Source organism: Macaca nemestrina, chromosome 10 (genome assembly GCF_043159975.1).
Source record: "Macaca nemestrina isolate mMacNem1 chromosome 10, mMacNem.hap1, whole genome shotgun sequence".
Classification (NCBI taxonomy): domain Eukaryota; kingdom Metazoa; phylum Chordata; class Mammalia; order Primates; family Cercopithecidae; genus Macaca; species Macaca nemestrina.
In genome coordinates, this window is record NC_092134.1 from 29861885 (window position 1) to 29878601 (window position 16717).

Genomic DNA, 16717 nt, shown 5'->3' on the forward strand with positions numbered 1-16717 from the left:
CAAATTCATAAATTTTCTTAAAACATTATGAGATTTTGTGTATGTGTGTGTGTGTGTGTGTGTGTGTGTGTGTGTTTTCTCATCGCCTATTGTTTGTGTTGGTGTATTTTATGTGTGGCCCAAGATTGGACACCCCTGACCTAGAGTGAAATAAACTTCCGTAAACATAGACTACATTTTGAACCCTCATCTCACAAATACAGATCTCTTGACACCAGGCAGAATGGCCAAGAAAGTATAGCTTATCCAGCTCAAGCTAGCTTACCAGAGAAGTAATTCAAAGCCAAGAGACACTTGCCTTATGCTGTTGAAATAGCTGCAGCAGCCACAGACGCTACCATCTCTCACAATCAAACCTCAATCTGGAAATCTCAAAATATCCCATTAAACCTCGCTGGTTCTGAATTCCAATTCATGCAGCCAGTGGAATGTGATGTGCTCAGATCTGGGCATTTGCTTTGTCCAGACTATATGGATCAAGAACTGGGGAAGAGTAAATCCCCAAATACTCGTTCATGAAAGTAGAATAAAATATGTAACAAAATGAAAAGTAACAAAAGTGGTGGCAGTAATAGAGGTTGCAGTGTTCCCTTTGAATTAGAATTCAGCTTAGTGTAAGAGAGTGACTAAAAGTTTACACACAGATCATTTGTCTCCAGACCCATCAGCATTGATCAGATCATAATACTTGGCAGTAGGTTATTTCTCGTTAACACTGCATTGCATATGCCTCAGTGGTAATATATTAAGAACCATGATTAAAAACACACAGGGCATGATGATACCACATCAAATTGATAATGCTCCATGTAGAGGAAATAATAGTTTGATCCAACATTTATATATTCAGACACTTGGATTTGTATACCTAGTGGCTATTCTCAATCACAAATTGATTTTCCACTTGCTGAAATTCCATTCTTGTCTTATTGTCCAGATCTTACTTTTCCACTAAAGAATGATTCTGGATTTCAGCAAAACCAATTTAGAAAACTTTCTGCCAAATAATAAGACTGTTGAAGAAACCTACACTTCTGGTTTTGGTCTGCAGGGGTGGTACATTTTTCATGATCATGTGGGACAAATACTGAGATGGAGAAACTCCAATTTCTTTCCTTGTCCTCTAATTACAGTTGCTGCTAGGTGTCCTAAAGTTGAAACTTCCTTTACATATTGCCAAGAGAGAAAGAAAATATGCCTTCATTGGCTACTGTACTTAGAATGGCTTCTAAAACCAAGCAAGAAAACCACACTGTTCTTGGCAGGCAAACAATTGAAAAGTACAGGTGCTGGGAGTGTGCACAACCCCAAAATCAACATGACTTGGGAGGAGAGGGGGCTAGATAACAAAGAAAGGTGCTTTTCATTCAGAGAAATTTATTTCTTTTAAATATTTGCAATCTACAGCCGATAGCACATGAGGCCACTTGGCATTATTTCCCAACAAAGGGGAGGTCTGGTGGTAATGAGCAGATGCTTGAGTGGCCTGTGGCGTGAGGTGCGCCATCCGTCCAGAAGATCAATATTTACTGTTCTTGTATCTTTGTGGTGAAAGTTTGCTCATCTTAAAAAAGAAGGTGGGGTTGTGCTTTCATATATAGAGCATGGGTTTGACTTCAGGCAGTGAATCAACTAAAAGCCACAGTGTCTTCACAGAGAGGAATCAGTACCTGTCTCCCCTGCTCAACGAAGAAATGTAAGGTGTTTTAAGGAGTAAAATGCATCAGGTCCATGATATGGAGTGTCTTTGTCTGCATTCATTCCTTTTCATTTCAGTAAATCATACCCTGATGAAAGGTGCAATTTGAATATAATACTGCATTTCAACATTTGTTTTAAAACATACATTAATTCCATTCAGTCAAATTCAAAACATATCAATGAAGCAGCAGGATGCACATAACAGGGACTGTTATGTGCTAGGCATTGGGCTGACCAAGATGAAGAAACTGAGACTCACTGCCTTAGCTTTTTGGTGCCTCAGTTTTCCTACTTTGTCACACTTGGATCACAGAGGGGAGAGTCCTGTGAGATGGGGTTGGGGGCAAGAGATAAATAGATGGTGGGTCATGACCAACCTCCTATACCATAGAGTTTTGCATTTTGTTCTTTAGGTCAGAGTGTGATGGGCTGGGGATTTGTTAAAATTCAGATTCTGATCCAGTAGGTTTTAGGGTGAGGCCAGAGAATCTTCATATCTAACAAGCTCCTAGGTGATGTTGGTGATGCTGGGTCCTGAGCCACACTTGGAGAAACGAGAAGTTGATCACTTGTATCTGTCACCCAGGATGACTGCTAAGAGTGCACATGCCTGGGCTTATCCCCTTAGACATATGTGAATCAAAATTTGCATTTTAACATCTTCACCAGGTGATTTTTATGCATGGTACAGTTTGAGAACCACTGTTTAAATGGTGGGAAATCAATGAACACTATTAAGAAGGCCAGTGCCATATTTAAACTTGGGTTTTAGAAAGATAATGCGAGAAAGAAAATTCAATGGAGGTGAACTGCAAGCAGGGATGTGGATGGAGATGCTAATAGGTGGCAGAGGACTGCAGATATGGGAATGGGACTGGAGGACATTGAGAGGGTGAGGTTGACAGGAAATGGTTGTGCATAGATCTGAGGGATAAGGGAGGAAGTGGATCCCAGGGTGATCTTCTAGTTTCTGTTTTGGACACTTACGCTGGACACTTTCTGTTTTGGATGCTTTCTGTTTTGGACACTTAGGTTGCTGACTGTGAGGAAGCCACGGTGATCTTCTAGGTTCTTTCTGAATACTTATATTGTGCTTATTCTAAAATGGGGAAGCATTATGGAATGGGGTTAAAAACATGGGCGTTAGAGTAGGAAAGAGTGGATTTGAGACTTGCTTTCAATACTTAGTACTTGTATAGCTTTGATAAGTTACTTAGTTTTTTATGTGTAAAATGGGGGTAATAGTTGTTGTGGGATAGCATTCGCCCCATTTTGTAAAGGTGGAAACAGGAATAGAGAAGGTAAGTTGCCCTGGCTTGTATAGAGAGCGGGGTGTGGAGATGCGGCTTGGATGTGGACCTACATGATTCTACAGCCCATGCTCTGAGTTATCACCTCCAAGATTGCCCATGCCCACATACTGTCCAGATGGACGGTGGCTCTAACCAAGTCAGGAAAACAGTTTTTCTCTCATTTCACTTTCTCTCAAGCCCTCTCTTGGAATCACTGCTGTTCCTGTGGTACTCTTCTCTCTTTAAAATGGTAGAAATTCTCTCCCTTTCACTTATTTTAGCTCATTTGTGATGATTTTTAAAGAAGACTCTACTCAATATCAAGCAAATATAAAGAAAGAAAATGCTAGCAGCAAAAAAGTCTTATAAAGTATAGGTTTCTGACCCTTCCTTAGTTAATCTCCCATGCTCCATGACTGGTACAACTGGACTGGGTCTCTCAAGTCCCAGCTGCCTCCTGCCATTTAAGAGGTGTGTATCTTCTTAAGCTTCCATCTCTGCCTCCTTGATCCACAGTTATGGAAAAGAGAGAGTTCCCACTCCAGTGCCTTCCTAGGACCCTCTCACTTAGCTTACGGTTTCTGGCTTGAGACACAAACCTTTTCCTCAGGGAGTGGGTAGAGTTGGGTGACTGATAGGCCGTGTGAAGTGACAAGATGAAAACCTTACCCTTTCAGTAAGATACTATTGCTCATGCAGGGATGAGTTGACCTTGTACAGACTCAGTAAATTAATGCTATCCTGAACACATAATATTCACAATATCCAAACAGTACTAGCCATACGTTAATATCCAATATCCAAATTTATACAATATCCAAATCACCTGAATCGATAATATCTAATCATATCCAAACAATAAAAATTACACATCAAACCAATGGGAAGTTGGTTCTGATTACATGTTTAATGACGAGTTTTTATTTATCTATATTATTATTTTTTAACTTTTATTTTAGTTCAGGAGTACATGTGCAGGTTTATTATATGGTGAACTGTGTACACCCACAGGGGTTTGGTGTACAGATAACTTCCTTACCAGGTAATAAGCATAGTATCCCGTCAGGTATTTTTTCTGATTCTTTCCCTCCTCCCCCACTCCACCCTCAAGTAGGCCCTAGCGCCTCTTATTTCCCTTCTAGTATCCATGTTTTTTGTTGTTTAGTTTCCACTTATAAGTGAGAAGATATGGTATTTGGGCTTCTGTTCCTATGTTAGTTTGCTTCAGATAATGGCCTCCAGCTTCATCCATATTGGTGCAAAAAACATGATCTCATTCTTTTTTATGGCTGCACAGTATTCCATGGTGTATATGTATCACATTTTCTTTATCCAGTCCAGCATTGATAGGCATTTGGGTTGATTCCATGTCTTTGCTATTGTGAATAGTGCTGCAATGAAGACACATGTGCATGTGTCTTTATGTTAGAATGATTTATATTCTTTTGAGTATATATATCCAATAATATGATTGCTGAATCAAATGATAATTCGTTTTAAGTTCTTTGAGAAATTGCCATACTGCTTTCCACAATGACTGAACTAAATTACACTCCCACCAGCAGTATATAAGTGTTCCCTTTTCTCTGCAATCTCGCATCTGTTATTCTTTGACTTTTTAGTAATAGCTGTTCTAACTGGTGTGAGATGGTATTTCATTGTAGTTTTGATTTGCATTTCTCTAACGATTAGTGATGTTGAGCATTTTTTCATGTGCTTGTCGGCCACATGTATGTCTTATTTTGAAAAGTTTCTGTTCAGGTCCTTTGTCCACTTTTTAATGGAGTTGTTTGTTTTTTGCTTGTAAATTTGTTTCAGTTCCTCATAGATTCTGGGTATTAGACCTTTGTTGGAAGCATAGTTTGCGAATATTTTCTCCTATTCTGTAGGTTGTCTGTTTACTCTGTTGATAGTTTCTTTTCCTGTGTAGAAGCTATTTAGTTTAATTAGAGCCCATTTGTCAATTTTTGTTTTTGTTGCAATTGCTTTTGGTGTCTTTCTCATGAAATCTTTGCGAAGTTCTATGTTCAGAATGGTATTCTCTAGGTTATCTTTCTGGGTTTTTATAGTTTTAGGTTTTAGAATGAATAGTTTTTGATTTAAATCAAATTGGATCCTTACTTATGACCTTATTTCATATTATTTAACCAAGATATTTGTAGTTCTTTCTCCTCTTTATTTTCTGTTTTTGCTATTTCAAGGTGACAAAGCTTGATTTAAGAGCCTCCTTTCCCCTACCTTCTGACCCCTTTCCCTATCCCCTGCCTCTCCATTCTTTCATACACTGGCTGTTCCCAGTGCTCGGAATGACTCTCATCCAAGACCTCACATGGCTACTCCATCTGTGCCAGTGAATCTTTGTTTTCATGTCACCTTGTCTGAGAAGGTATCTCTTATTTTATGTTTTTCATCTTAGCAACAGAAAAATCACCATCCAATCTATTGGAGATATATTTGTTTATTTTTTGTCACTCTCCCCTAATATGTCAATTTCATAAGGGCAGAGACCTTGCCTCTTGTATCCCCACTACCTAGAATAATATCTAGCATATAGTGTAACTGAATAAGATTTTTTTCAGTGAACAAATAATTAAGTTAATTAGCCTCTTTAATGAGTACATAAGAGGAATGTGCATGTAAAGGTAACTAGAGTTAACTGTGATTGTTTTCAGGATTGTTTCATTTAAAGAATAAAGAAACAAAAATATTTAAAAAATATCACTCACTTTAGGGAAGTAAGAGTGCTAGGTGGCATGAATTATTTTGGAGCCATTAACCTAATTTTATTTTGTGTATTTTTCTCCTCTATCTTACAGAACATCCCTTGTTACGAAAGAACTTCAGTGACCTGCTCCAGATTCATTAATCACATGAAGAATTTCTCTGAATCTCCTAAATTTCGTAGTCTACACTGTCTAAATTTTCCAGGTAAATTAAGACATAATCCCAAGAAAGACCAGAGTTTCCAAAGAAACTGGAATATGTACAGGTAATAATCATAAAGATTTTATTGAGGAACAGTTGCACTGTGTTTCAAAATGGCAACAAAAGAGGGAATTCGTTGGCTCATGAAGTTAATAAATCCAAAGGTGGACTGGCTTAGGGCATGGCTGGATCCAGTGTTCACCAATAATATTATGATTAATTTCATTTTATTAATTTCCCTGTTGTCTTCACTAAGTTGGGTTCATTTTCAAAATGCCCCTGGCATGTAACATGCCCTGGCAGCTATAGGCATATCTGATTCTTAGAGCTTGTAATTTCAAAAGTACAGAAACCCTCTTGTTTCATTCATCTATAACAGTCTCTACTGCTTATCCAATGGCTCTGATTGGCCAAACTTTGGTCTTACGTTCATCCCTGGAATCCAGGTAGCTGGGAGAATGGAATACACCAGTCAACATTTGCTACTTCTGAGGCAGGGGAGGTGGGCCACTTGATTGACAGCTGCACTTAAATTACACAAAATGTGTGTGTGTGTGTGTGTGTGTGTGTGTGTGTGTGTGTGAGAGAGAGAGAGAGAGAGAGAGAGAGAGGCAGATAAGGAGAGAGAATAGTAAAAGGATGATTTCCCTAAATAAGTTGATATAGGGCAAGCAAAAGAACATAATTTTGTGTCAAGCCAAAAATGATATATAATTGTATTAGTTATATTCCCCATAGCACTGTCACCATAGATGATTTTGACACCCTGCGACTGTCCATAAACTCCATTTTTAGGACCATTTCACTGATCTGAAATGATATATTTAAATGTACCTGTCCAATTTACTACCTAAGAGAAAATGTTTTTAGGACAACTGATAAAGCAGGTAACTGCTACATTTTCATTTGAACAATGCATTGTTTTAGAATGTATTTATTCATTCTCTTATATTTATATGCTAACAAAATTCATTGCATATGTATTCATATCAGGGCCATTGAAAGGTTTTGTTGATTTTATAATGGTTTCAAACTCTTGGAGTAATGTAATTTTAATGAGTTTTTTGAGAATCACATTGTGGTACACACTCAAATTCTACTTAAAAAGAACTGAAAATATTTTTGCGGGGGGAATAATAGATTTACATCGCTCAAAACCCAAAAATATAAAGAGGTATATGGAAGACAGTCTTCTTCCTACTTCTGCTCCAATCTGCCTCATTCCCCTTTCTCCCATGGGAAAACACTTACACTGTTTTCTTGAGAATCCTTCATTGTTTTCTCTACGCAAATAAGTGTGTTTATGACAAATGAAAGTGTACAGGTGAGTAGCAGTATTCTGCACCTCAGTCTTCACTTATCACTATATCTTGGAGTTCTTCCCGCATCAGTTCATTGAGTGCTTTCTCATTCATTTTTCTTTTCTTTTTTTTTCTTTCTTTCTTTTATTTTTTTTCTTTTAATTTTTTATTTTCATAGGTTTTTGGGGAACAGGTGGTGTTTGCTTACATGAGTAAGTTCTTTAGTAGTGATTTGTGAGATTTTGGTGCACCCATCACCACAGCATTATACACTGAACCCAATTTGTAACCTTTTATCCCTCACTCACTTCCTACAATTTCCCCGGAATCCTCAAAGTCCCTTGTATCATTCTTATGCCTTAGCATCCTCATAGCTTAGCTCCCACTTACGAGTGAGAACATACGATATTTGGTTATCCATTCCTGAGTTACTTCACTTAGAATAATAGTCTCCAATCCCATCCAGGTTGCTGTGAATGCTATTAATTCATTCCTTTTTGTGGCTGAGTAGTATTCCATCATATATATATCAGTTTATTCACTCATTGATAGATGGATATTTGGGTTGGTTCCACATTTTTGCAACTGTGAATTGTGCTTATATAAACAAGGATGTCCAAGTATCTTTTTCATATAATGACTTCTTTGTCTATGGGTAGATACCCAGTAATGGGATTGCTGAATCAAGTAGTAGTTCTACTTTTAGTTTTTTAAAGAATCTCCACACTGTTTTCCATAGTGGTTGTACTAGTTTACATTCCCACCAGCATTGTAGAAGTGTTCTCTTTTCACCGCATCCATACCAACATCTATTATTTTTTGATTATGGCTATTCTTGTAGGAGTGAGGTGGTATCACATTGTGGTTTTGATTTGAATTTCCCTGATTATTAGTGATGTTGAGCTTTTTTTCATGTTTGTTGGCCATTTATATATCTTTTGAGAATTGTTTATTCATGTCCCTAGCCCACTTCTTGATGGGATTGTTTTTCTCTTGCTAATTTGTTTGAGTTTGTTTTAGATTCTGGATATTAGTCCTTTGTCAGATGTATAGATTGTGAAGATTTTCTCCCACTTTGTGGGTTGTCTGTTTACTCTGCTGACTTTTCCTTTTGCCACGCAAAAGCTTTTTAGTTTAATTAAGTCCCACCTATTTATCTTTGTTTTTATTGCATTTGCTTTTGGGTTCTTGGTCATGAAATCCTTGCCTAAGCCAATATCTGGAAGGGTTTTTCCAATGATCTTCTAGAATTTTTATAGTTTTGGGTCTTAGATTTAACTCCTTGATCCATCTTGAGTAGAATTTTGTATAATGTGAGAAATGAGGATCCAGTTTCATTCTTCTACATGTGGCTTGCCAGTGATCCCAGCACCTTTTGTTGAATAGGATGTCCTTTCCTCACTTTATGTTTTTGTTTGCTTTGTCAAAGATCAGTTGGCTGTAAGTATTTAGGTTTATCTCTGGGTTTTCTATTCTGTTCCATTGGTTTATGTATTTATTTTTATACTAGTACCATGCTGTTTTGGTGATTATGGCTTTATGATATAGTTTGAAATTGGATAATGTAATGCTTCCAGATTGGTTCTTTTTGCTTAGTCTTGCTTTATCTATGCAGGCTCTTTTTTGGTTTTGTATGATTTTTCTAGTTCTGTGAAGAATGATGGTGGTATTTTGATGGGAATTGCATTGAATTTGTAGATTGCTTTTGGCAGTATGGTCATTTTCACAGCATTGATTCTACCCATCCATGAACATGGGATGTGTTTCCATTTGTTTGTGTGAACTGCAATTTCTTTCAGCAGTATTTTGTAGTTTTCCTTGTAGAGGTCTTTTGCCTCCTTGGTTAGGTATTCCTAAATATTTTATTTTATTTTATTTTGTTTTTGCAGCTACTGTAAAAGGGGTTGAGTTTTTTATTTGATTCTTAGCGTGATCACTGTTGGTGTTTAGCAGAGCTACTAATTTGTGTACATTAATTTTGTATCCTGAAACTTTGTTGAATTCGTTTATCAGTTCTAGGAGCTTTCTAAAGGAGTCTTTAGGGTTTTGTAAGTATACAATCATATCATCAGCAAACAGCAACAGGTTTGACTTCCTTTTTACTGATTTGGATGCGCTTGATTTATTTCTCTTGTCTGATTGCTCTGGCTAGGACTTCCAGTACTATGTTGAATAGAAGTGTTGCGAGTGGGCATCCTTGTCTTGTTCCAGTTCTCAGAGGGAATACTTTTAACTTTTTCTCGTTCTGTAGTATGTTGGCTGTGGGTTTGTCATAGGTGGCTTTTATTGCATTGAGGTATGTTGCTTGTATGCCAATTTTGCTGAGGGTTTTAATCATAAAGGATATTGGATTTTGTCAAATGCTTTTTCTGCATCTATTGTGTTTATCACGTGATTTTTGTTTTTAATTCTGTTTATGTGGTGTATCGTATTTATTGACTTGCATATCTTAAACCATTCCTGCATCCCTGGTATGCAACCCATTTGATCATGGTGGATTATCTTTTTGGTATGCTGTTGGATCTGGTTAGCTAACATTTTGTTAAGGATTTTTGCATCTGTGTTCATCAGGGATATTGGTCTGTATTGTTTTTTTGTTATGCCCTTCCCTTGTTTTCATATTAGGGTGCTACTGGCTTCCTAGAATCATTTAGGGAGGATTCCCTCTTTCTGTATCTTGTGGAATAGTGTCAATAGGATTGGTACCAACTCTTTGAATGTCTGCTAGGATTCAGCTGTGAATCTGCCTGGTTCTGGACATTTTTTGGCTGGTGATTTTTAAAATATAATTTCATTCTCACTGCTTGTTACTGTTCTGTTCAGGGTTTCTAATTCTTCCTGATTTAAGTTAGGAGGGTTGTGTATTTCCAGGAATTTATCCATCTCCTTTAGGTTTTCCAGTTTATGTAGGTAAAGGTGTTCATGCTAGCCTTGAATGATGTTTTATATTTCTGTGGTGTTGATTGTAATGTCTCTCATTTTTTTTTTTTTTCCAGTTGAGCTTATTTGGATCTTCTCTCTTCTTGGTTAATCTTGCTAATGGTCTATTAATTTTATTTATCTTTTCAAAGAACCAGATTTTTATTCATTTATTTTTGTATTTCTTTTTTGTTTCAATTTCATTTGGTTCTGTTCTGATTTTTATTTCCTTTTTTTCTGCCGGGTTTGGGTTTGGGTTTGGTTTGGTCTTTTTTCTCTAGTTCCTTGAGGTGTGACCTTAGATTGTCTATTTGTGCTCTTTCAGACTTTTTGATATAGGTATGTAAGAGTATGAACTTTCCTGCTAGCATCACATTTGCTGTATCCAGAGATTTTTATAGGTTGTGTTACTATTATTGTTTAGTTCAAAGAATTTTAAAATTTCCATTGATTTCATTGTTGACCCAATGATCGTTCAGGAGGAGATTATTTAATTTCCATGTATTTGCATGGCTTTGAAGGTTCTTTTTGAAGTTAATTTCCAGTTTTATTCCACTGTGGTCTGAGAGAGTACTTGATATAATGTCAGCTTTCTTAAACGTATTGAGGCTTGTTTTGTGGCCTATCACATGGTCTATCTTGGAGAGAGTTCCATGCACTGATGAGTGGAATGCATATTCTGCAGTTTTTGGGTAGAATGTTCTGTAAATATCTGTTAAGTCCATTCATTCTAGGGTATAGTTTAAATCCATTGTTTCTTTGTTGACTTTGTGTCATGATGGCCTGTTTAGTGCTGTCAGAGGAGTATTGAAGTCCTGTACTATGATTTTGTTGCTTTCTATCTGATTTCTTAGATCTAGTAGTAACTGTTTTATAAATTTGGGAGCTCCAGTGTCAGGTGCATATATATTTAGGACTGTGATATTTTCCTGTTAGACAAGGTCTTTTATTATTACATAAAGTCCCTCTTTGTCTTTTTTAAGTGTTGTTGCTTTACAGTTTATTTTGTCTGATATAACAATAACTATTCCTGTTTGCTTTTAGTGTCCATTTGTATGGAATATCTTTTTCCACCCCTTTACCTTAAGTTTACATGAGTCCTATGTGTCAGGGGAGTTCCTTGAAGGCAACAGATACTTGATTGGTGAATTCTTATCCAATCTGCAATTCTGTACCTTTTAAGCGGAGCATTTATGCGATTTACTTTCGATGTCAGTATTGAGATGTGAGATACTAATCCATTCATCGTGCTATTCATTGCCTGTATACCTTGGTCTTTTTAAATTGTATTTTTGTTTATAGTTCCTATGAGATGTATGCTTTAAAGAGGTCCTGTTTTGATGTTTCCAGGATTTCTTTCAAGATTTAGAGCTCCTTTTAGCAGTTCTTGTAGTGCTGGCTTGTTAGTGGCAAATTACCTCAGCATTTGTTTGTCTGAAAAAGAGTGTATCTTTCCTTTATTTATGGAACTTAGTTTCACTGGATCCAAAATTCTTGGCTGATAATTGTTTTGTTTAGGGAGGCTGAAGATAGGGCCCCAATCCCTTCTGGCTTGTTGGGTTTCTGCTAATAAATCTGCTGTTAATCTAATAGGTTTTCCTTCATAGGGTACCTGGTGCTTTTGCCTCACAGCTCTTAAGATTCTTTCCTTCGTCTTGACTTTAGGTAACCTAATGACAATGTGCCTAGATGATGATCTTTCTGCAATGAATTTCCCAGGTGTTCTTTGAGTTTCTTGTATTTGATGTCTAGGTCTCTAGCAAGGCCAGGGAAGGTTCCCTCAGTTATTCCCCCAGATATGTTTTCCAAACTTTTAGATTTCTGTTCTTCCTCAGGAACACCAATTATTCTTAGGTTTGGTCATTTAACATAATAACAAACTTCTTGGAGGTGTTGTTTATTTTTTAAAATTCTTTTTTCTTTGTTTTTGTTGGATTGGGTTAATTTGAAAACCTTGTCTTTGAGCTCTGAAGTTCTCGCTTCTGCTTTTTTGATTCTATTGCTGAGACTTTCCAGAAGATTTTGCATTTCTCTAAGTGTGTCCTTTATTTCCTGAAGTTGTGAATCTTTTTTTTCTTATGCTATCTATTTCACTGAAGATTTCTCCCTTCATTTCTTGTGTCATTTTTTTTGATTTCTTTACATTGGACTTCACCTTTCTCTGGTGCTCCTTAATTGGCCGTCTGAATTATTTTTCAGGTAAATCAGGGATTTGTTTTTTTGGTTTGAGTCCATTGCTGGTGAGCTAGTGTGATTTTTTTGGGGGGGTGGTAAAGAACCTTGTTTTGTCGTATTACCAGAATTGTTTTTCTGTTTCCTTCTCATTTGGGTAGGCTATGTCAGAGGGAATATCTGGGGTTCGAGGCTGCTGTTCAGATTATTTTGTTCCATGGAGTGTTCCCTTTATCTAGTACTCTCCCCCTTTTCCTGGGAATGTGACTTCCAGAGAGCTGAGCTGTAGTGATTGTTATTTCTCTTCTGGATCTAGCCACACAGCAGGGCTACCAGGCTCCAGGCTGGTACTGAGGGTTGTCTGCAGAGTCCTGTGATGTGACCCTTTTGCAGCTCTCTTAGCTGTGGATACCAGCACCTGCTCCAGCGGAGGTGGCAGGGGGGGAAATGGACTCTGTGAGAGTCCTTAACTTTGGTTGTTTAATGCACTGTTTTTGTGCTGGTTGGCTTCCTGCCAGGAGGTAGCACTTTCAAGAGGGCATCAGCTGTGGTAGTATAGGGAGGATCAGGCAGTGGATGGGGCTCTAGAACTCCCAGGAGAAAATGCCTTTTGTCTTCAACTACCAGGGTGGGTAAGGAAGGACAATCAGGTGGGGGAAGGGTTAGGTGTGTCTGAACTCAGACTCTCCTTGGGTGAGTCTTTCTGCAGTTGTTGTGGGGGATGGGGGTGTGATTCCCAGGTCAATGGAGTTATATTACCAGGAAGATTATGGCTGCCTCTGCTGTGTCATGCAGGTAGTCAGGGAAGTGGGAGAAAGCTGGCAGTCACAGGCCTCACCCAGCTCCCATGCAACACAAAAGGCTAATCTCACTCCTACCGTAGGTACCAAGTTTGTTTCTAGGCAGTAGGCGAGCAGGGCTGAGAACTTTCCCTGGACTAGCAGCCTCTCAACTGAGAAAGCACTTAGGGCTTTTGCACCTCCCTGCCTGTTGAGTCTACTGGATTCCCACCCTCCCCTGAGTTCCAGCCAGGAGATTTCACGTTGGGTTGGAATTGCTACAAAGTTCAGCTAGAGGTTTCCTTCTCCCTGTGGTCTTTTCCCAGTACCTCTGGCAGCCCTACCCAAGGACCCCTGTGAGGCACACACAGGGAGAAAGAAATTGCTTCCCAGGGACCTGGAGAACCCACAGGGCTTTTCCTACTGCTTCCCCTACCACTGTATTTCACTCGGCTCTCTAAATTGACTGAGCTCCAGGTAAGGTCAAATCTTTTTCCCATGATCTAGACCTTCAGGTTCCCCAGTGAGGGTGTGTGTTCAGGGACGGATAATACCCCTTTCCCACTTTCACAACTTGGGCACTCACAGTATTGGGGCTGTCTCCTGGGTCCTGCAGGAGGAAACCACTTTCTTCATAGGGTCTGTGGATTCTTTTGGCTTTCCTGGTATATTTCTGCAGTAGCTCTGGAGCAAAAGTTCATGATATGAGTCTCCACATGCTGCTCTGTCTGTCCCAGTGAGAGCTGCAATCTTGTCCTACCTCCTAGCCACCATTTTTTCCCCCAGATACCTGTTAAAGATTTGCAGTTGGAAACTCAAATGGTGCAAGAGTATAAACTTGTAATGGAATCCAGAGCCTCATTCATTTTTCTTACAACTTCAGAGTAATATATTTTATGGATATACTTTAACTTATTTAGCTTGTGCCCTTTGATGAACATTAGTGATTCCCCCAAAGAGCCCACTAAAATCATATGGATTTCATATTTCACGGCTTTGATGGCACATATTAGAAGTTGATTTTGACCTATCCTGCTTTTGATAGTTTTATGGAAAGACTAATTTAGGCTTATTTCCAGCCTACTGTGGTAACTCAATACAAGCAAATGCCGACTTCTTTATTCCTTTAAAAACACAATGGAGGAAGAGATAAAATAATTGCCACTATCACAATCTGAAAAATATGTGACTTCAAGATTTGATATACTAGGATCTTGAGAGTTGAGATTATGGGTATAACTTTGAGAAATAACATAGTTTATAATTACATGATTTGCTCTGATAGCCCTAAATTCCTTGATATTTGACTTAGATTTGGAGACAGGAAGCCATTAGGCATGCTGGGATTGAGAAGGCACTGATGGGTGGAACTAGGAAGACAATACGGACCCTCCAGAATGAGGGACTTAGTTGAAGCCCCTACGATACCAACCAGTCTACCAATTTTTAGATGTACAAGGGTGGTCATCCTAAAATATCCAGCTCAAGATGAGCAGACTCAGAGCAGAACATCCCAGTCAACCCATAGAATCATGTAAAATAATAATTTAAAAAGTTATGCTTTAGAATGGTTTATTATGCAGCAAATGCTAACTGATAACACCACCCAGAGTTTCGGTGGTGGTAACCAACCTCAGACTTACTGCTGCCTAAATTTGTTCCATGGATAACGTTGTTATTTGGCCTTATTTGTAAATGAATGCTAGAGCAAATATAGCACCTGGCTGAGCTGGCCAATGAAAGGGGTTAAAACTGATTCACAAAAGAAACTTGGAGTTTTTGGTGAAGACTGACTCCATGTTATTCCCTCATCAGTGGGGCATCAGCCCTTCATTTTTCTCTCCTGGTTATTATCATGATGTCAGATGCCAGGCCCAGTGTGATGGCAGTGATCAAAGGAGTTTTCAGAGTCCCAAATGGCTGAGCAACTGGGACCCTGTCTGCAGCAGACAGATGGAGCATTCCTCTTATAACATACTTAACTCTTTGGTTAAAAGCAACAAATACGGATTTACTTAAAATAACAAGCAGGGATTAGATTGCTATTTTTGCATTAAAAATAACCACCCCATGTGGCATGAAGAGAACAGAAAATGGAACATTATAAAGCTACATCTAATTTCTTACCAGCTGAGCAGAAGTTTGCAAAGGAGACCATTTTGCCTAATATACCTGAATAGATACAGACATTCTAGTGGGCATGTTTAAAGAGGTTTTTATTTGTTGGTGACTTAGAATTAAGGTCTGAGCTGGAGTAAAAAGTTATGGAGTCATCAGGAGGTGATAAGCAATTCTTAAGAGTGGATGAGATGATCAAGAGAAGGGAGGAGGCATAAAAGGGAGGAAGCTGAGAAGCCATGTGACCTAGAAAGGTAGGGAAGGAACAGAAGCTAACAAGAGGCATTGTGGTTAGAAGTGCCCAGTCTGGAGTTAGACTTTTAAGTTTGAATTCCTAATTAGCCATTGACTTTGGGCTTAACTTCTCTGCACTTTACTTACCCTGAGTTTAAATGAGGATCATGATAATATCTAACTCCTAGGATTTATTGTGAGAGATGAATGTCACAATATAGTTAAAGTCCTTGAAACAGTGCCTGGCCCATATTTAATGTTCAATAATTACTAGCACTGTTTTTATTGCATTCAAAGGATTTCATGAGTTTCAGAAAAGTGAAAGGATAGTTAGCATCCAATACTAAGGGAGGACAATTAAGAAATGTACTAAGAAGGCCCATTTGATTTAACAGCTAGGATGTCTTGCTAAAATTGACAAAAACTGTTTTTCTAGAGTCATGGTACTCAAACTAGGGTGATGAGATATGAGGACTGAGGAGGTGGTAAAGTTATTGGGGATCCAGGCCTAGCTGAACGACTGGCCATGTGACCTTGTACAAACTGTTTAACGTCTCTGGGTTCATCTCCTTGGCTATACAGCCGGAGGAGGAGGTGGAGGAGGAGGCTGGATGATCGAATTCCCATTTAAAAAATATTCTTCAGTCAACTGATGAGAACCTGGATGGTCAACAAGCAGAATGTTGTAGAAATGATTTTCTTCCTTTCAGATGGGTGGGTCAATGACCAGTCAAAATGTAAGACATCTGACTTCTCATTTTCCTTCGTGCTGCTGCCTTCAGAGCCGGATACATACACCAATACAGAAGTATATGCAGATAAGAATGTATGCATGTATATGCAAACACACCTACACATACAAACACAAATCACACTCTTCAGAGATCCATATGATAAGCCTGCTCATAAGCAGATTATGCCATAGACCACAGATTCAGCCGACACTTACTGACAGCATACCATGTGCTGGGTGCTCTGCTAGGAGCTGGGTATACACAGACACATTGGTCATGGTGATTTTTCTCAAAGGGGAAGTACTCCAAGGATAAGGAAGCTAGCTGACAACAAGTTCTATGATACAGTTCAACAAATATTTATTATTTTTTAATTTTTATTTGTAATGGGTACATAGGAATTGCACATATTTGAGGGGTACACTGTGATGTTTAATATATGTATTCATTTTGTAATGGTCAATCAGAGTAATTAGCTTATCCGTCACTCAAACATGTATCATTTCTTTGGTGAGAACATTCAGAATCCCCTCTTCTAGTTA

The 16717-nt window shown here is 38.3% G+C and overlaps 1 protein-coding gene across 16 annotated transcripts in view; it reads left to right on the forward strand.

The window, feature by feature from the left end:
• The window catches only part of C10H12orf42 (chromosome 10 C12orf42 homolog), a 193300-nt gene that overhangs the window by 116202 nt on the left and 60381 nt on the right, over positions 1-16717 (forward strand). For all 16 annotated transcript variants that reach the window (XM_011769058.3, XM_011769056.3, XM_011769055.3 and 13 more), the window contains one exon: positions 5810-5921. In XM_011769058.3, coding sequence (XP_011767360.2) covers positions 5810-5921 — 112 coding nt within the window. The remainder of the gene's footprint in view (positions 1-5809; positions 5922-16717) is intronic.